This window comes from Bos taurus, chromosome 13 (assembly GCF_002263795.3).
Source record: "Bos taurus isolate L1 Dominette 01449 registration number 42190680 breed Hereford chromosome 13, ARS-UCD2.0, whole genome shotgun sequence".
Classification (NCBI taxonomy): Eukaryota; Metazoa; Chordata; class Mammalia; order Artiodactyla; family Bovidae; genus Bos; species Bos taurus.
In genome coordinates this window covers 51506310-51526150 of record NC_037340.1, presented here as the reverse complement: position 1 = coordinate 51526150, position 19841 = coordinate 51506310, and the positions used below count along the sequence as shown (strand labels likewise).

The 19841-nt window shown below is 54.4% G+C and overlaps 1 protein-coding gene across 1 annotated transcript; it reads right to left on the bottom strand.

Annotated features, from left to right (window-relative positions):
* Window positions 1-1183: 1183 nt before the first annotated feature.
* On the bottom strand, window positions 1184-15623 carry ADAM33 (ADAM metallopeptidase domain 33). Its single transcript, XM_002692232.7, has 22 exons — window positions 15518-15623; window positions 13209-13288; window positions 10847-10923; window positions 8343-8421; window positions 8040-8116; window positions 7763-7952; window positions 7455-7520; window positions 7296-7367; window positions 6970-7136; window positions 6802-6886; window positions 6572-6714; window positions 5890-6067; window positions 5688-5777; window positions 5271-5466; window positions 5018-5126; window positions 4738-4936; window positions 4568-4645; window positions 4376-4484; window positions 4139-4286; window positions 2829-2920; window positions 2572-2646; window positions 1184-2332 (listed from the first exon to the last, which is right to left on the bottom strand). The coding sequence occupies exons 1-21, from the start codon at window positions 15615-15617 to the stop codon at window positions 2609-2611; spliced, it is 2373 nt and encodes a 790-aa protein (XP_002692278.3). The 5' UTR covers window positions 15618-15623; the 3' UTR covers window positions 1184-2332; window positions 2572-2608.
* Between the last annotated feature and the right edge of the window lie 4218 nt (window positions 15624-19841).

Genomic DNA, 19841 nt, shown 5'->3' with positions numbered 1-19841 from the left:
CCTGAGCCTTGAGGCTTGCTACTCTGCTGCCAGCGAGTGATTGCAAAAATTTTCCAATTCTTCACATTTTCTGAAATGTGATTTTGCTGCCCCTCCCTGGAGTGTAGGTGGAGTTTACCTCCCAACCCCTGGAATCCTTGACTTGCTTGGCCCAACAGAATGTTATGGAAGTAAAATGTGCCAGTCATAGACTCTCAGGAAGCCTGGCAAGCTTCCACATGCTCTTCTGCAGGAGGCAGTGAGTGAGGTACTTGCCTCAAGATCACAACTATAGATTTTTTGTTTGTTTGTTTCAGTTTCCTAAAAGCCTTGGTTTGGTAACTGATTCTGTTATTTTGCTCATCATGGACTTTTGTATTAATTTTGATCTTTACAAAATATTGCATTAAAATATTACTTGATTACTTTTTTTGTGCCCAAGGTAAGTGCCTCCCTTGTTTCACTCTAATCATGTTCCTGCTGTCTTAGAACCCTCCCCAGCTGTTTGTGAACAAGCCTGGGCTAGACTCCTGGAAAATGAGAGACACAGAGCCCACTCTCCCCACCCCGCTACCCAAAAGCCAGCAAACCCCAAAAGCAGTGGCCAACAGTTGACTGCAAATGTATAAGTGAGGTGAGTTGAGACAAATCAAACCAGCAGCTGAGTTCAACCTAATTTGCCAACTCACATAATTGATTATTGTTTTAAGCTACTAAGTTTAGGGTGGTTTTGTTATATAGCAATATCTAGCTGGTAAAGAAGGTCACTAAGCAACTCTTGTATGAAGCAAGGGGAGAGAGTAAATGGCTGCTGAGAGTGTTCAAGGGAGGCAGGAGAGGTAGAGACAAGGGATCATTCAAGCAAGGCAACACCTTCCTATGCCCAGTATCTCTGGGTCCTGGCTGTCATCTGAGGTTCCAGACACCACCCTTTGTCACCCTCAGGGAGTCCCATGGTGTTGAATTTACAGACAGAGAAGACTCACGAGGGCCAAGGGCAACATGGCTTTCTTCTGACTTCTTTGAAGTCCTCTCCAAAATGGCTTCCTTTGTTCCCTCCCATGGAATGAAGGAGGGGTTGATTAACATCCAAAGTGAGGGGACTGCAGCAGCCCCGTGCTCCTCTAAAATCTCACCTGAGGACTAGGAATGGGGTGGGGTGGAGGATGCATCTGAGGGACAAGAGAGAACAGGACACAGAAAGGGACGTCCCAAGGATCTTGTTTGTTTTGCAGAGGGGTCAGGTTCCAGGGAAGTGGCTTCTGTCTGAAATGTAGAGCCCTTGGAGTCCAGGCTTCTGGCCCAGCAGTCACTGCCCTCCTAAGAGCCAGGTCTGAATAAAGTATGAGTAACAGACTCCTTTTATACAGTTCTGTTCAGGTGACTGAACTAAACTGCATTGTACTTAACTGGACAGGTGATTGCAGCCATGAAATCAGAAAGATGATTGCTTCTTGGCAGGAAAGCTATGACAAACCTAGACAGTGTTGAAAAGCAGAGACATTACTCTGCCAACAAAGGTCTGTATAGTCAGTGCTATGATCTTCCTAGTGGTCATGTATGGTTGTGAGAGCTGGACCATAAAGAAGGCAGAATGCCAAAGAATTGATGCCTTCAAACTGTGGTGTTGGAGAAGACTCCTGAGAGACCCCTGGACTGCAAAGAGATCAAACCAGTCAATCTTAAGGGAGATCAATCCTGAATATTCACCGGAAGGACTGATGCTGAAGCTGAAGCTCCAGTATTTTGATCATCTGATGTGAACAGATGACTCATTGAAAAAGTCCCTGATGCTGGGAAAGATCGAGGGCAGGAGAAGAGGGCATCACCAATGCAATGGACATGAGCTTGGGCAAACTCCAGGAGGTGGTGAGGGACAGGGAGGCCAGGGGTGCTGCAGTCCATGGGGTTGCAAAGAGTCAGAGGCGGCTGGAGGACTGAACACCACCACCAAACTCCTGGGACAGAGAGGCCTCTCTGGGTGCCCAGCCTGACCTAGCACCCCCTAGTGACAGGGGAGGTCAGTGACTACATGGCCTTCACTCCTGGGTCGGATGGATTCTTGCTTATGCTGGAAGGTGTACTTTAAGAGGATCCTACAACCCTGAGGACTGGGGACAGCATTGTGCAAATTCTGATGAGGTTCCAGGGTCTTGGAGTAGGTGGTATGGCAGTAACTCAGAGAAGAAATTTCAAAGCTGACTGAAGGTGCAAAAAGTCAGCTGAGTTGCTGGCTCTTCCCCTGGGGGTCCGAGTTCCTTGGAGTGGCAGTCAGTAGCCACCTGTCCTTAAGTCTTCTTATGTCAGGAGTCACTTTACCAGAGACAGGATCTTGGCTTTTGGACTCTACCTGCTGAGAATGAAGTGGAGGTTCCAGGGAAGGCCTGGGACCCTTTCTCCTCCCTCAGGGAAAACCATAGAACTGCTTCCTCCCATCCCAAGGGCCTCCACCCAACTGGCCTCAGACAACAGCTTCTCCACAAGGTCTGTCTCATTTCCATAATTTACAAGTTCAAAAACAGAGTCAGGGACTGTGAGATGAGGGGCTAGAGGAGGATAAATGAACTATGGGAAGGGGAGGGCCCCACCTACCTTAGGGGTACAAGCAGGACTATGAGAAGCAGGCTTCTCAAGGTGGCTGTTGGGTTCTAGCAGAGTTCTCAAGGTCTGGGAAGCAACAGGTGGGGGAAGAGTGCTGTGAACAAAGGTGGCAAGAGTCCCTGGTGCAGGGTGGGGCACAGGGCTCAAGGTGACTGGGTGCTAGGTGGAGAGGAGGGGCCCAGCTGGAAAGAGAAGACAAGAGCCCATCCCTTCCCTTCCCTCCCCATCTCCTACTGTGCCTCACTCACCCAAAGGCTGGGACTCCTGGGGGGCTGTCAGGCGCAACTCCACTGGGTGAATGCTGCCCAGAGGGTGGCCTCTGCATGGGCCATCTTTGGATCTGGGCGTAAGAGACCAGGAGACTTAGACAGTGACATGGCACCCTGGGGCTGCTTCCCTGCGGTAGAGGCTTGCACCCAGGCCACTCTCCCCAGCTCGCTTCCTGCTCCCTCCTGAGGGGAACCCTAGAGACTTATGCTTCCCAGGGCCTTGGATACTTTCTCTCTCCAACCCTGACATTTTCCCCAAACTCTGGCACACCCGAACATCTTCCAGATGTTGATGTTACTCAGGTCCCAAAGAGGGATGGACTTCCTCTCCCAGTGGTACCCATGTCTGTGCTCGCTATTGGGTAGCCCTACTGCCCTCGATGACTCTGAGTTATGCTCAGCTGCTCAAATCTCATCTTCTAGGGCCTTACCACTTTGATATCTCTTTGAAACAACAGTCTCAATACTTTACCAGGTGATGACATGTAGTCACTGCCTCCTGTAAGCCCCCAGTGATGATACACCAAGCTCTGACCACCTTGATTCTCTGCTCACAGACCCACAGGCAACACTCATTGTGTCAAGGCCCTTTCAGCTGTGCCCTGCTCCTGTTTGGGATGCCCTGTATTCCCATCTCCAGTCCAAACCATGCCCTCTCCCTCATTTTGCCCAGAATGTCCCCAAGGCCACTTGGGGACAAAGTGGTGGTCAAAGGGGGCCTGCCTTGCCCAGCACCCAGTGAGGAGGCTGCCCTAGACTAACAATACTTGGTATCACGTGGCCCTCATCCCAGGTCATGGAGCTCTGTGTTAGGGGCAGACCCTTGGCACAAGGCAGCCAGCACCATAGCTCCCCAGTGACAAGGAAAGGAAAGGTGTGTTGGCCCCAGCATTTGGGAACTTGAAGGGGGTAACAGCAGAGATTTTGGCAGAGGAAATGTCAGAGGGCTGAAAGTTCATGAAAGAGAAACTGGAGAGGCCTTACTCAGTGGAGCAGGAGTTGCGCTATGAGCTGGTGGAAAAACAGGGTAAAGCCAAGGATAAAGCAGCCTCTTGGTGGGAGAAACAGGAGACATGGAAAAGGGGTACTGAACCACAGTAATGGGGGCCATGGGGGCCCTGCATGGACCTACACCTTTGGCTTCACTGGAAGACCACTGGGGCCTTCTGCTCAAGGCTTCTTTCCATTGCTTCTGCCTGCCTCTCTGCACCTGAGGCAACAGACCCCACCCCAGCTACGCCAGGTCCAGCAGAGCTATGAGGAGCAGAACCTTAGACCTCTGTGCCTACCCACTGCACATGAGAGCCCTCCTTGAGCCCCAGAAGCATTGCTGGAGACAGAGTCCCGGACGCCGGTAGCAGCACCAGGCCAGGCCAGCCCCAGGTAGCAGAGGCAGCACAGAGCTAAGGATCATCGCCAGCGTGAAGGCGTCCGGGTCTGCGGAGGACAGGCTACGTCTGAGTCCTGAGTGCACCACGTGGCTCCTCCCTGCCTGCCCTCCCTCCCCCCACCCTCCGTGGGCACACTTTGAGGCCGCACAGGACCGCTGTCCACACTACCACCCAACCCTGGCTTGTCACACGAAGGCGGAGCCCAGCCTGGAGCACAATGGCAGTTACGGTTACTATTGCAAACCTGCAGAGGAAAAGAGAAAAGGAAGGTCCCACGAGACTGGGGACTCCCAGGGTCAACCCCCACACACCTTTCAGGCCACTCACCCCGCGGCCATGGCAGGCCATCAGGCAGAGCTCCAGCTCTCGGAAAGTAGTGTTCTGGCAGCGCCTTTCCTGGCACACCTATAGGCAGTGTGGGCACGGCAGTGAGGGGGACTGAGGCTTTGACCCATGGGACTCAAGTGGTAGCGAGGGGCTGGGTGGGCAGGGCTCACCATTCTAGGTCCACACTGGGTGCCTGCCTCTACCAGGCCCAAGTCAGGCAGGTCCAGCTGGGCACCGGGCAGCATGGAAGCTCCCCTGCAAGTCACCTCGCGGCTGCCCAGGTGTACAGTGGAGTCCACCGGAACCACATGTGGCACCAGTGCGCTCTGTTCCCCGCCCTGGCACTGCAGTTTCCCACACTGCGCATCCCTAGGGAGAAGCAGAGGTAGTCAAACCGCGTGGTGTTTCTCCATACCCTCTTCCCCAGCTTCCCTTCCCTCCGCTCCCCACCTCCGCGCACAGGGTACGAAGTTGCCGTCTCCCTGCTGGCCGCAGTTCCCCTGGGCGTCTCCCGCGGAGTTCACGACCTGGAAGCAAGCCTCGGGGGCTGGGCGCGAGCCTGAGGAAGCAGGGGCGGGACTGGGGACAGCCCAGACTGGAGCCACGCCCCTTCTGCCTCAGTTTCCACCCCCGCCCACCTCCGCTAGAGCACCAAGCAGCGCAGAACAGCGGATCGGAGCGGAGCGCGCGCTCCTGGTCTCACCAGGCCCCCAGAGCTGCTGGCACTGCTGCTCCAGCGTGGGACACGCGCCGTCCCGACAGTAGCCGCGGCCTCTGGCACAGGGCGAGCCGTCCAGTAGGTAAATGTCCGGTGGGCAATAAGGGGAGGCTCCGGTGCAGAATTCAGGGAGGTCACAGTCACCCGCAGCCGGGCGGCATGGCGTGCCCGCCGGCTTCAGCTACGTAGGTGACCCGGGTGAAGGCAAGGTGGCGAGGCATAGAGACAACGAACAGAGATACGGGAGAGCCCGGTGGGGAAGTTCAGGAGAACCCATGCACAGAGCAGAGCTAGCACCCACAAGGGAACCCAAGGGCGCCAATTAGCCAAGACCAACAGGCCGGCTCCCAAGTGCCCCCAACCCTCACCCCGGAGCCTCCCATACCCTCACCATACCCTCACCAGGCAGTGTGCGCAGCAGTCCCCGTGGGTGCACTGGGCCCCCGCACGCAGCGAGCAGTTGTGGGCAAGGCAGCAGGAGTCGGGGCACTCCTGGAGCCGGAAAGGCGAGGAGGGACCAGGTGAGGGTGCAGCGATCAGACCTCCGGGGAGGGGGCGAGCGGGAACCAGTTTGGTCCCCCGGGGCTGGTCTTGCGGACCCCACCTGGCCGGCGCCGCAATCGCACTCCTCGCCCTTTTCTACAAAGCCGTTCCCGCAGCGCGCCTGCGGCACCAGGAGCCCGGAGTCCGGCGCGTTGGAGAGGCAAGCGCCCCTTCCCTTTCGGAAGAAGGCGCGCAGCTGGCGGCGGCTGCACGCGCTAAACACGCGAGGGAACGGGTGCCTACGGACGGGGGAGGGCGTCGGGCGTGCGGGGAGCACCCCTGCCAACCCCTCCGTGTCTCCAGTCCCTGCCCCCCCAGCACACTGGCGCTTGGCTACGCAGCCGGTAGATGCGCAGACACCGCCTGCGCGACGGACAGCTCGAATTCTCTAGAGGCAGAACCCAGAGACGGTAAGTAACTCGCGCAAAGTCACACAGCGAGCGCGAGGCAGGAGGGTGTGACGCCAAGGGCGAGCGGCCCAGGACCCAAGGTCAAATCCCGACCCAGCGCCACGCTTCCCGGGGTTGGAGTCACCTCGAAAGGTTGTTCCGAAAATAATTTATCACGTCATGGGAATCCACTTTGCCTGCTTTAGGGCGGGAACTGTTACCATCATCCCGATTTCACGGAAGAAACAGGGGTAACCATTTCTCCCACAGAAAGGCAGCAGAGGCAGGCCCAGGTCCCGCCCTGCAGCCCCGCACCCGCTACTCCGCCCCCGCACCCGGGCCGCGCGCGGATACCCGGTAGCCGCCGCCATCACGCAGCCGCCCTGCTCCACCGCCGCCTCCGCGCAGCAGCCGTGGGGGTCGTGGCTGAGGCCGAGGCTGTGGCCTATCTCGTGGGCCATGGTGGCAGCAGCACCAATGGAGAACTCCGAATGGTCCTGGGAGGGCGTGGCTACGCTCACTGGGGGCTGCGAGGGCGGCTCCCCAGCCCCTCTCCTCCCGCTTCAGTACCAGGTGGTGCTCACTGTCGTCACGCCTCCAGAGCTCTCCGCGAGGCACATGCCCTCGACGGGTGCCAGGCCCACTGTGGCGCCCCGGAAAGCTTGGCCCCTGAGAGCGGAGCGCGGCATGACCGGGCGGGCCGGGAGTCCGAGCCGCCCAGCCGGGACCGCGTGGGGGTAGGTGGCACCCACGTGAGTAGCTGAGCAGAGTCGTGTGGCTGCCGCGCCCACAGCCCCCGGCGCCACTGCAGGAAGGCCCACAGCGTGGCGTTGGCGTCTGGCGTGACGCGGCTCTGGTCCTGCTCGGTCCACACTTCCAGGCCGGTCAGCACCACCTTAATGTCCAAAGTCCTGAGAATCTGCGGACGCAGGGGAGCAGACTGAAGCGGAGGACCGCCTTGGTGCCTGGGCTCCTCCATGGGAGCACCTCTCTTTTCTCCCCTCCGTTCCCTCTCCCTATCTCCAAGTCTGCCCCTTCTCAGTCACCCCCAGAAGGGCTCTCTCCCTGCCGACCCAACCTGATCCACATAATTGGCGATCTCCAGAAGACGCTGTTTGGCGTGGTTCAAGTTCCTGTGCTGAGTCAAAAACTAGAGAGGCAGAGATAAGGCGGCGGTGTGACGACAGGCTGAACTGACCCCAACCAGGCTCTCCAACCCCCTTGGGGCTCCTCTCACCAGGGTGTGGTCCCCTACTATGTACAGCTCCAGGTACCTCGGGCTCCGGAGGGACTCCCGCCTCTCCTGGGTGGGGGTGGCAATGGTGATCCTGAGTGGCAGGCTGCCCGGCTTGAACCCTGACCACCAACCCCAGTTCTCAGAGAGCACAAAGTTAACTCTAAAATATTTTGCTAGAATTTGTTCCTTCAGCTTCCAAATAAAAATATCAGGACAGGAGGCCCTAAATTGGGGCTGCACTGTTCCTGTCTCTTCTGATTGTAAAGGGCTTTGGATACTGCATTCCCACCCCTGCCCATGCCCCTGACCCTGATCTGGGTGGCACACGAAAGGCTGATCGTGTCCCTTTTGTCCTTTGGGTCCCTGTGGCCACAGGTTCCTTTCCCTCTGAACAGCTGCTCCACCCGGAAGATCCTATGGGTCAAGAAGTCCTTGGAGTCCCCAGCTGGCGAGGGATGCACATAATAGCTGGCATTGCTGCTGAGTGTGATCAGGCCCCTAGGGTGCAAAGGGGTGCAGTGAAGGGCAGTCAGGGGACATCTTTCCCTAGCCCCAGGTCCAGCCTCCTCCCCCAGAACTCCTCACCTCATCCCAGAGCAGATGCTGAGGATCACCCAGGAGTCCAGGAAGCCCCTCACATGCCCATGGTAGTGGCAATGATCCTGGAGAGCAAAGGACCCAGCCCCAAATCTCAGCCAGGGCTGAAGTGGGGTGGAGGGCAATAAAGAAAGCATGGTGGGGGACTAGCTCCAGCTTCTCCTTAGAACAGGAGGAGAAGAGGGGAATGGTGGAGAGGCCCTCAGCGGGGGGCCGGGGCGGGGTGCGGGGTGGGGGGTGTGTTCCCCTGCACTCCTCACCCTGTCCTCAGGGCCCTTGGAAGCATCTCACCTTGTGGTTGGGGAACAGCACTACCGGCCGCCCATCTGGGCTGTAGTGGGTTTCTGTGTATCCTGGGGCCAGCAGCCTGCTGGGAGGGGGTGTTGCAGAAATTACCTAATCCAGCCCTAAGACCTCACCCTGTCTTCCTCCCTAAATGCTAATTGAGTAGCTCTATGAGTGAGGCAAAGTAATGTAATGACTTTTGATGCTTTTGAACTGTGGTGTTGGAAAAGACTTCTTGAGAGTCCCAAGGAGATCCAACCAGTCCATCCTAAAGGAAATCAGTCCTGAATATTCATTGGAAGGACTGATGCTGAAGCTGAAACGCCAATACTTTGGCCACCTGATGCGAAGAACTGACTCATTTGAAAAGCCCCTGATGCTGGGAAAGATTGAAGGCGGGAGAAGAGGATGAGATGGTTGGATGGCATCACCAACTCAATGGACATGAGTTTGAGTAAACTCCAGGAGTTGGTGATAGACAGGGAGGCCTGGCGTGATGCAGTCCATGGGGTCGCAAAGAGTCAGACACAATTGAACAACTGAACTGAACTGATGAGTGAGGCACAGGGCTAGCACTTAAGAAGCAGCCAAGGTGTGTCTTATATGGGCTTCCCTCATAGCTCAGTTGGTAAAGAATCTGCCCAGGAGACCTGGGTTTGATCCCTGGGTTGGGAAAATCCCCTGGAGAAGGGAAAGGCTACCCACTCCAGTATTCTGGCCTCAAGAATTCCATCGACTGTATAGGCCATGGGGTCCCGAAGAGTCAGACATGGCTGAGCAACTTTTACTTTTGGTAATGGCTTAGATGTGGAAATGGCTTAGATGTGGAAATGGGAGTGTGGGGAGCATCAGAGAGGAGCAGGAACAGGGGAAAGTTTGTGGTTCTCATGGGACCTGTAGCAGGCAGCTGGATCCACAGGTCAGGGGTATTAGAGAGACCGGGCAGGAGGAGAGGAGTCAGGAAACACTGCGGAGAAGGCGGACCTTGGAGCCGAGGAAGTGTGGCCTCCTTAGGTGGCCCTGCCTGCTGCCTACCCTTGTTGGATATCTGGACAAACCTTTAGCCCAGAAGTCCCCACCATTTCTGGCACCAGGGACCGGTTTCATGGAGGACAGTTCTTCCATGGACAGGAGTGAGGTGGGGTTGGTAGGGGTGGGATGGTGTGGGGATGATTCAAGTGCATTATATGTATGGTGCACTTTATTATTACATCAGCTCCATCTCAGATCATCAGGCATTAGATCCTAGAGGTTGGGGACCCTTGCTCTGGGGCACCTCCTCCCACTCAAAGTTCCTTCAAATCTCCTCAGGCCCCCGGATCCTACATATCTCCCCAGCTGTCTTTCACTGAGGCTCACCCCCTACTTCCAGAGGATACAGAAATCACACCTGAAGATCCCGCCCATGTGAGCAGGGATCTTCCTCCTCTCCTTCTCCAGACCCCACTCAAGTAATGATTTCATCTTCAGGCTTCACCTCACCAGCATCCTTCCCACCAAGACGGATCAACTGTAAGTCAATTTCTCTTTGAAGAAAATCCTTCATTCCTCTCCACCTTGACCTCTTTGCCCCAAAACTGCCCCCAAAGACTTGTGATGCCTGTGTCTTCACTCTCCAGTCTTTCCCCCTCCTCCAGCTTTGCTCCCCGACTCCACCCACACACTCAAACCTAGGGAGGAGGTGATGTGATCGTCTCTTTTAACACATGGGGATATTGAACCCCAGAAAACTATAGTTAGGCATGGTGGAACCTGAGTTTGTTTTCAGTGCATGGGGGAGAATAAAAAATGTGTATGTAGGATGCTTAGAACAGTGCCTGTGATGAAACAAGCACTTGATAAATGAGAGATGTCGATAATACAATCTAGATGGTTTCAAGAACCCACTCTCCATCTTAGACACTCACCTCGCCCAGCCCGGCTCTGCTTGTTCATTCACCAGCTCAAAATCTTTGGCTTTGCACTATCCTGGACATTCAGCACCAAAATGGCCTTCTGTAATCTGGCCCTACTAGGACTCCCCAAATTTGTTTCTTTTTGCTCCCTTCCCTATAGAAGGAGACTCCCCAGGCAAGCCAGACAAACTGCTACCTGCTGATCGTGCCTTGACCTTTGTAGTCACTGTACTTTTGTGCCTGGCATTCCCGCCTTCTGGACCACCTGCCCATTCTTGGAATCCGTCTTGGATTCTCTTTCGACTCAGCACACTCTGTGAGCACCCAGCAGGTGATATTCACTCATTCGTGGCAGGAAGCTGACAAGATGTTCCTGGGGCTGGGATGAGAGATATGCCCTACAGCGAATCCAGCCTCAGTAACCCATTTCAGTCTCGAGGGAGCCAGTCGAGACTAACATTGACTCTCCCTGTAACCTGCACCTCCTCCTCTGGGGCTCTCACCCCATCCAGCCTCCCTCTGCGGTTCATATCCGTCCCTGCCCCCAGCAGTGATCCTTCCCCAGAGACGGGGGCTGTTCTTGGCTCCCAGCTCTTTCTCCAGCCTGGTACTCACTGATTCTTCTCCAGCTCTAGCAGGAGCTCCTGACCTTCAGCCTCCAAGGCCACCAGCCTCACTTGTAGCTTTGGGACCTGGGCAAGAAGGAGTATAGGGCTGAGAGGATGGGCATCCAGGCCCTCTGCCTGCCAAGGAGCAGGAGGAATACAGAGGTACCTGACAAGGGAGTTCACAGGGAAAGCGCAGAGGCACAGGGCAGAAGACCTCCCCTTGCCTGGTGGGTGCGGATGGGTGTGGGCTGCGAACATGCAAAGATGTCCCCAAACTCAGAATGTCTGTTCTAACAGCAGCCATTCGACAGAGCCTTCTAGTTTCACTCCGTATCCTCCCTGGAGAGACGAAGGGTCTTGGAAAGATGCCATTCCTTGCCTGAGGGCCCTGGGCTCTTCTGGCCTTCCCTCCTTTTTCATGCCCAGAAGGCTCCCTCTATGCAGGGAGGACAGTGCGGTCCTGAAGATGTTGATGCTGGAGAATGGGGTAGCCACGGTTTGGGCCTCCTCACAACCTCTCCTTTCACTCCCTGTAGGATTCAGACTTAGCACCTCCACCTCCAAAGCTGACAAACTCCTCCCCCCACCCCCCACCCCCCACCCGCCACCAAATTTGCCTACACCCCTAGCAGGCTCACCTCACACCTGCTTCCCTGAGCTTGAAATGTAAACACTGACCCACAACCCAGGCCAAGAGAAAAACACTGGCTTTCTTCTTGGCTAGATGTCAGGAGGGTGAGTCTGGGGCCAGCCTGTCCATCTCTCCTTCCGCCTACCTTCTTTGCTGCTTCCACCCTGCGGGAGTACCCCATCTGCCCCGCTTTGTCCACTCAGCCTGGCTGGGGGCCCAGAGTTGGAGCGAGCTGGGAGCCTCCTGAAGAGCGGCTACGTCTTTGGAATGCTGGCCCTTCCCTTTTATCCCACAATGCACTGTCCTGGGCTTCAGGCCAAGAGGCTCAGAGTCTTGTTGGGGGGGCCCTTCCTCTGCAGGTGGGGAGCAAATAGTCCCTTCCCCAAGCCTAAAGCCCCCCACCCCCACCCCTGTGCCGCCAGCATGAGCTCATGTGGCCGGAATGCCACTTGCTTTATGGAGAAAGGTCTGCGCGGGGACAGGAGGCAGTCCAGCTGGAAAGCATCCCTTGCCCCACTCCCATCCCTCTTTCTGTTCTCTGTGGCCCCACTGTCCTCATTTCTCCCCCTCCGGTGACCCTACCCCTCACCATGCACTCCACCTCCAACCTGAAATGTAGGTGTTCCCTGCCTCAAGGACATGACTCCCTGCCACGCTGTCTGCTGTCCTCATCTTGGCAGGCTTCCCAGGGACAGAGACAGTGGGGAAAGCAAAGCCCCTCTGGCATTCCCCTCCTGTTCGGTCACAACCCAGGCCAGGCCCAGAAGGAGGTCTACAGTCAGGCTGGCCCCAGCATGTGAGGAACAGTCTCAAATCTCAGGCCAGCACCATGCTGACCACTTGGATTGAGGCCCTGAGGGTCTGGGGGACCCAGGGAGGGCCCTAGATTGAGAGGTGCTGGGCCTGGGGGTGCCCTGCCCTTCATGGCAGTGCTCTTCTGCCTTCTTCCTTGCAGGCTTGGACACTGGGTTGTCCTCTCCTGATAATTCAGGATGAATAGCCTCTCAAGGCATGGGAGACATTGGCCAATGTTTGAAGTTTTTCAGACCTTAGCAGGTCTCAGGCTTATGGATTAAAGAGCTGCGTGACCTTGAGCAGTTTCTCCAAGTTTTCTGGGCCTCAGTCTGCCCCTCTGTGAAATGGGCATACCAAGGATGCTGGGCACTGCGCAGCACAGCGGTGCGGCACATACAGATGGGGACAAGGTTATTCTGGAAGTGTGTGATGGATGACCATTGGGAGGAGACTGAGGTAGAGCATCCACAAGAAACAAAACAGGGTGGACTTGCATCTAAGGGGAAGTAGATCCTGCATGAGTCAGTGAGGTTGACGTTTCAGGTCCCTAAATGACAGGGTCCTGGTGAGGACAGCAACGCATCCAGTGTCACTTTGCAAAAGGAAGATATGTTGGTGTTTTCTTTAAAAGGTCCCTGAAAAACTTTAGGCCCCACAAACTCTGGCTCCACCTCTGCCTGATGGGGTGGGGGTGGCCTGAATAATACTGGAAAGAGAGGGTTAAGGAGGAGGTGGGGGAGAGGAAACTGGAAAATGACTTCCATGTGTGAATCCTCTCTCCATCTGGATGTCTCCCACCCCGACCTGCCAAACCTTTGGGGAGGGGCCTAAAGGACTCTGGGAATCTAGGGGCCCTAGCAAAACTGCCATGCTGAAATCTGGGGAGGGGCAAAGGGGCCAAGAGACTCGGCCTCTACATGGGAAGGGATGGTCTGGCACTGACCGGCTCCTCCAGGGTGACCATGCGCTGGGGTCGTCCATCTAGGCTCCAATGCAGAATGACTGGCTTTCCAAGGCTGTTTCCTGGGGTGAGGACAGAGCACAGGGTAAGAGGGAGCTGAGGGACAGAGGGAAGTTGGAGACAACACAGGGACAGAGTCAGAGGATGTCAGCAGGCAGGAACAGGACACTTCATCTTCAATACTCAAAGGTTTAGCCTGGAGAAGGGTGACTACCCATAGGGCATCCTTGGAACCCAGGGGCTGCCAGGGAGGCAGAAGAGAGAGGAGTCTGGGAAGAACAACTCAGCTGGGTACTCGGGAGCTCTAATGACCTTGGGAGGGGAAAACGGGAATCAAAGATCACCAGGAAGAGACCAAGGCCCCCAAAACAGAGGGTAAAGGAAATGGGAGGCAGCTTTGGGTATTTTTAGGTGGGGCAGCAAATGCTTTTATGGTGAGAAATATGTGAAGAGAGGAGGCCTGTTTTTCTGCCACCATCTGAGAAAAACAACAACCAGATGTTGCCCAGAGCTTCCCCTGTGGTTTTGTGCTAGGGGCAGGGCTTCCAGGGACCCTGGCCCAGAAGCCCCCTTTGTGGAGGGGGGCGGGGATGGGGTTGTTTTGGAGTCAGAGCCTGAGTGCTCCCAGGCTGGGAATGCTTAAGGGGGCTCTAGGAGCCAAGCATTACTCAGAAGGCGCCTGGAATGCTCCCCTGGAATGCTCCCAGTCCTCCCTAGTGAGCCCCAGAAACTCTCACCACACCCACACCCGCCCTGAAGGAATCAGACCTTAGGCTGCCCAGACCTTGCAGGCAACCTTCCTGCTCCTCTGGCACTCAGTCCCTGGGGAAGCGTAGCTCCCAGAACTGACCTCTCCCCAACACCCATCCCCCAGCCCTGTCCCCAGTGCTGATCAGGCTGAGATGGCTGCCTGTGGAAGTGGCTCAGCTCCTTCCAGGCCACCTCAACTCCTTTCTCCTCCATCTTCTCCTCTAGACCCCATCATCAAAGACCTGGGAAGCAGCAGCTCCAGGAAGTCTCCTCTGCCAAGTCCTCCTTGAGTGGATCAGCAGTTGCCATTAAGGAGATGGGGTGGGGGTAGGGAGGTGCAGGGCCTTGGAATGGAGGCTTAAGGGCTAGTGCAGGGCGGGGTCTGAGTGCATGTATGGGAGCCACTGTGGGGGTCTCAGGCCAGAGAGGATTTAACTAGATCCAACTGGCCCTGGGCTTCCCAAGGTGCAGAGGGGAAGGTGTGCACGTGTGAGTGTGGGTTGGGAGTTCTTTCCTGGCCCTGCGCACACACACTGGCCATTGGTACCTTGATGGGGGCAAGGAGGCAGAGATGGAACGGTGGTGACTAGGTGGAAGGGAGTGGAAACAGAGGAGTCAGTGTGGTGTTGGGGAGCATAGAGCCCCTCTTCATTCCTCCCAGGGGTTCCTTCATCATCCCCAGACCTCAGGCTGAAGAAGGACCGCTGGAATGCCTGTGGACCATTCCCAAAGGCCTGAGGGCTGTTGTCCCTCCCCATGCACATCCCAGAACACAGCAGGATCCTAGCCCTGTGCCCCTCACTGTGACACCCTGCACAGTGCTCTGGAACCCACTGCCACCAGGCTGCCCTGCCCTTCCTGCCCCCCCCCCCCCGCCCCACCCCGGTCAGGCACTTGATGCACAGGAGATATTTTTGTCAACCCCATCTCGAAGAGAGTTTGGAGGGGTCACTCTGAGAAGAGACAGAGCTAGAGCCTTCCCTCAGGGCCCTTCTATCAGGCACCATCTGTCTGAAGCAGTTGCTATCTAACCAAACAAGGCAACAGTATAAACAATATCCACACTGCCCCAGAGCCGGGGATGAGGCAGGGAGCATGGGCTGATGCAGGAGTGTGGAGGCCACAGCTAGCCCCTTAGTGTGAGGCCGCAGCAGGGACTGACTCCAGGGCCCCAGTGGTCTGGGGCTTCCTGGAGGACCGAGGCCCTATGAACCCTAAGAAATGAAGATCCAGGGACCTTCACACTGGCAGATGGGCAAGAGCAGAGAATCCAGAGGGGCTTGGGGCTGCTGAGCCGCTACTCAGAGGGGAAGGGGCCCTGCCACTCTGCTTAACTATTGGCACAGGGCGTCTGGGAAGAGTGTGGAAGATTGGGCGAGAGGTCTGCCCAACTACAGGTGAAAGCCCCTGGGCAATTCCTGCGGAGACTTTCCCAAACCCTCCCCAGGGCCTGTCCTCCTGGCCCGCGGGATTCCCGGGGATTTCTGAACCTCCATCCCGACAGTGCCTCGCCCGACCCTGTGGGGGGAACTCCCACTCACCTTGAAACTCCTTCGTCCCCCACACAGGCCACGGTAGGCCCAGTAGCAGCAGCAGCCCCCACGTGGGCGACCCTCGAGCTCTCCGAGACCCCGGACGCATAGCTCTGAGCGCCCAGCGTCGTCGCTGCGGCTCCCGGCTCCCGGCTCCACCCCCGCTGGATCGCCGCCGACCCACGCCCTGTACAGCCGGCCCTCCGGCTCGCACCCGCGGCTCGCACCCGCTCCTCGCAGGACCCCGCGCGGAGCCCCGCCTGCCCCGCCGCCCATCCGTCCTGACCCCAGGCCGGCGGCGTGTGCCCTCGGGGAGCCAGATCCATGCCCCTAGAGCTTGGAGGGGCAGGGGTGGGAATCTGTGCGCCCCGCCCCCCCCACCCCGCCACCACTTTGGGAGACCCTCCTGAGCCGACCCGCAGGTTAGGTCTCAGAGGGCCTCCTACTCGTGGGGATGGGAAGTGAGATGGGGCAGGGACCCCCAAGAAGGGCTTCTGGGGACCCGAGCAGGGAAGCAGGGACAGTGCGAGGGGCCACCTGTGGCTGCTCGGGTCTGCCCGAGAAGCGCCCTCCTCCGTAGTCTCTCGGGGCCGACCTTAGTCCTCACCTTGCCACCAGTCCTGCCCAGAGTTGCCCAGGTGAGAGACTGGCGGCCTCTAAGAGAAGGGAGGCCCGGGTGACCGCGACGGGCAGGTGCGGCCACGGCCCCAAGCTAACCTCTGCGCTACAGGGCCCCCAGCCCCTCCCCGCCGAGGCGCGCGGGTGGAGGCTGGACTAGTGGAGGCCCCGGGCCTGGGGTTCCCTGGCCGCACAGACAAGGCAGCAGGGCGGGCGGGCGGAGAGTGGGGCAGGCCTGTATCCCCGGTGGTGGCAGATGGGGGTGGGGAGGCGGGCAGGGCGCGAAGAATGGCACAAAGCCGTAGACTCCCACACGTGGGGGATCCTTTGGGCCTCGTTAACATTTGCTTCTTGTTTTAAAAAGTTTGTTTACTGAGTAATGAATTTGGATAGGGAGTAGCATGTGTTCTGATAGCGAGGAATGTTAACTTCCAAGCAAATGTATTGTTTTCAAGAATTCAAAATTCAGCTAGTAAGAGTTGCAGTGGGGCGGGTAACCTATGCTGGTCTGATTCAAACATCAAGAAGTTATGGTGGGAAGTACAGGGAACAGCGCATCCTCTCAGACTACATCCCTCCAACAGAAAGCTATTATTACCTTCTTGTATAGGTTTTTTGATTATTTTACTGTGTGTCCAAGACAATACAAACATTTTTTCCTCTCTTTTTAAACATTTTTTGCATCTTTCCCCCGCCAATTTATATGCCTTGAATATCCTTCTTATCAGAGATCTCATTAACACTAGTTTGTTTTTTTGTTTTTTGTTTTTTTTTGCCAGAGGAGGAGAGAGCAGCCATACTGCGGCAGCACCTGGGATCTTAGTTCCTGACCAGGGATGGAACCCCCGTGCCCCCTGCAGTGGAAGTGGGGAGTCTTAGGAACTGGACTGCCAGGGAAGTCCACATCAACAGTATTCTTATGATTATTACTACTATTCTATTATTATTACTTTGGATTTTAAAATTAACATTATTACATGCAATAAAAATACACTTATTTTAAGTGTACAGTTAGATGAGTTTTGATAACTTTATATACCTGTGTCTTCACTTCCACAGTCTAGATAGAACATTTCCATCACCCCCAAATAATTTCCCTGTGCCTCTTCACAGTCAATAACAGATATGCAGATGATACCACCCTATGGCAGAAAGTGAAGAAGAACTAAAGAGCCTCTTGATGAAAGTGAAAGAGGAGAGTGAAAAAGTTGGCTTAAAGCTCAACATTCAGAAAACTAAGACCATGGCATCCAGAACTCACTTCATGGCAAATAGATGGGGAAACAGGGGAAACAGTGACAGACTTTATTTTGGGGGGGTCCAAAATCACTGCAGATGGTGACTGCAACCATGAAATTAAAAGACGCTTATTCCTTGGAAGAAAAGTTATGACCAACCTAGACAACATATTAAAAAGCAGAGACATTACGTGCCAACAAAGGTCCATCTAGTCAAGGCTATGGTTTTTCTAGTAGTCATATATGGATGTGAGAGTTGGACTATAAAGAAAGTTGAGCGCAGAAGAATTGTTGGAGAAGACTCTTGAGAGTCCCTTGGACAGCAAGGAGATCCAACCAATCCATCCTAAAGAGAATCAGTCCTGAATATTCACTGGAAGGACTGATGCTGAAGCTGAAACTCCAATACTTTGTTCACCTGATGCAAAGAAGTGACTCATTTGAAAAGACCCTGATGCTGGGAAAGATTGAAGGCGGGAGGAGAAGGGGATGACAGAGGATGAGATGGTTGGATGGCATCACTGACTCAATGGACATGAGTTTGGGTAAACTCCAGGAGTTGGTGATGGACAAGGAGGCCTGGCGTGCTGCAGTCTATGGGATCGCAGAGTTGCGACTGAGCGACTGAACTGACTGACTGACTTCCCAGTCAGTCTCTCCCCAACTCCTAACCCCAAGCAACCACTGATAAACTTTCTGTCTATAGATTTACTTATTCTAGAACCTCAAACAAGTAGAATCACCAAGCATGTACTCTTTTGTGTCTGGTTTCCTCCCATCTCTGCATATGAGATTCATTTACGTTGTTTTCTTTTTTTTTTTTTTTTTCATTTACGTTGTTTTCTAGCAGTAATTTGCTCTTTTGTAGTACTGAGCGTGTTCCGTGGTATGAGGGAAGCGTGGTTTCTCTATTCTCCAGATAGGCATTTGGGTTCTTTTCCAGTTTGGATTCTTCTAAATACAGCTGCCACAAATTGCTGTGTAAGTCTTTATATGAACATGTTTCATTTCTCACCTGTAAATACCCAGAAGTGCAATTGAAAGGTCATACAGTAAAAGGCATGTTTACTTTTTTAAAGAAGCTATTCTCCAAAGTGCCTGTACCATTTTACAGTCCCACCAGCAATGTGTCAGAGTTTTTTATATCCTCACCAACACTTCAGTGTTGGTCCACCTTTAAAATTTTAGCCATTCTAATGGCTAAAATCTACATTAGTTTTAATAGTTAAATGATGTCATTTATTCATAGTCTCCTCTTGGGCATATAAATGGTTTCCAATCCCTTGATCTTACAAACAATGCTGTAGTGGATAGTTTCATACAGACATTCATTTGTGAGATGATTTCCTATAAGCAGGATTTCTGGGTCAAAAGATATGTGCTCTTGTTATTTGGGCAGATAGAGTTAAGCTGCCCTCCGATTTGTACCAGTTTACAATTGCATCTGGGGTGCTCATTTTCCTACAGCCTTCCCAACACAGTTATCAAGACTTTATTGATATGATATTTGCTAGTCTGCAAGTGAAAATGGAGTCTTCATTTCCATTTTGTCTTATGAGTCAGGTTGAATATTTATTCACACATTTAAGAACAGTTTGTATGTCTTTTCCCCTGAATTGCCTATTCATATTTCCAGCTCATTTTTCTGTTGAGGTCTTTCTCTTAACAACTTGAAGGAACTCTCTATATAAGGGAGATGAACCGTTTGTCTGGAGTATGAGTTGAAAACTTTCCCCCCAGTTTGTGAGATGTATCCAGCCTGGGGTGTATGACTTCAGCTCCGTTATACTCACTGCGGAGTAGCATTCAGTTGTGGACTATCACCACGTGCTGTCTTCATTGACACTACTGTTGCTGGACCTTAGGGTGGTTCTTAGTTTTGAGACGTTATAAAAAAATGCTGTGTGTGTCCTTACCTTCCTCCCTTTACCTGTCCTGCTTCCTCCACCCCTTTCCTGGTCTCCCCTGGGAACACATCCTTAATAGGTCACTTGCACAATGAAACCTTGTCTTGGGAAACCAGACCTAGTACAGACATAGATCACTTTGGTTATGCTGGGTGCTCCAGTGTAGACAGGCTAGATAGCCATCAACCCCTCCTCCTGTGGAAAAGGACTTGTAACTTCCTGATTTGCCCTCTCTCGGGATCCACATTCTCTTGCGAAACCTCTTCCCCAAATCCTCCCTGAACGGGAGAAAAGAGGGGCGTCTTTTTCTAGTTAGCTTTGGGGGCTTGCGACTTTGTACACAAAGGAGACTCTGGGGGCTGGTTGCATGGGTATATTCACTTTGTGAAAAGTCATTGAGCTGTATGTTTAAAATGTGTGCACTTTTCTATGTGTGCTATGCTTGAATTAAACGTTATTTCAAAAGTCTTGAGGAGGCTCAGACCACCGGGGGTGGACACAACTAACCTCTCTGAGAATCTTCCAATCCCTGGTGGACCTACACCCACTTGGAGGTGCACAGAAGCAGAT

Coding starts and splice junctions, on each gene's coding strand:
- ADAM33 (XM_002692232.7), bottom strand. CDS start 15,617: ATGCGTCCGGGGTCTCGGAGAGCTCGAGGGTCGCCCACGTGGGGGCTG. Junction 10,924..13,208: donor TGGTCACCCTGGAGGAGCCG/GTCAGTGCCAGA, acceptor CTTCTTGCCCAG/GTCCCAAAGCTACAAGTGAG. Junction 5,778..5,889: donor GCGATTGCGGCGCCGGCCAG/GTGGGGTCCGCA, acceptor TTCCGGCTCCAG/GAGTGCCCCGACTCCTGCTG.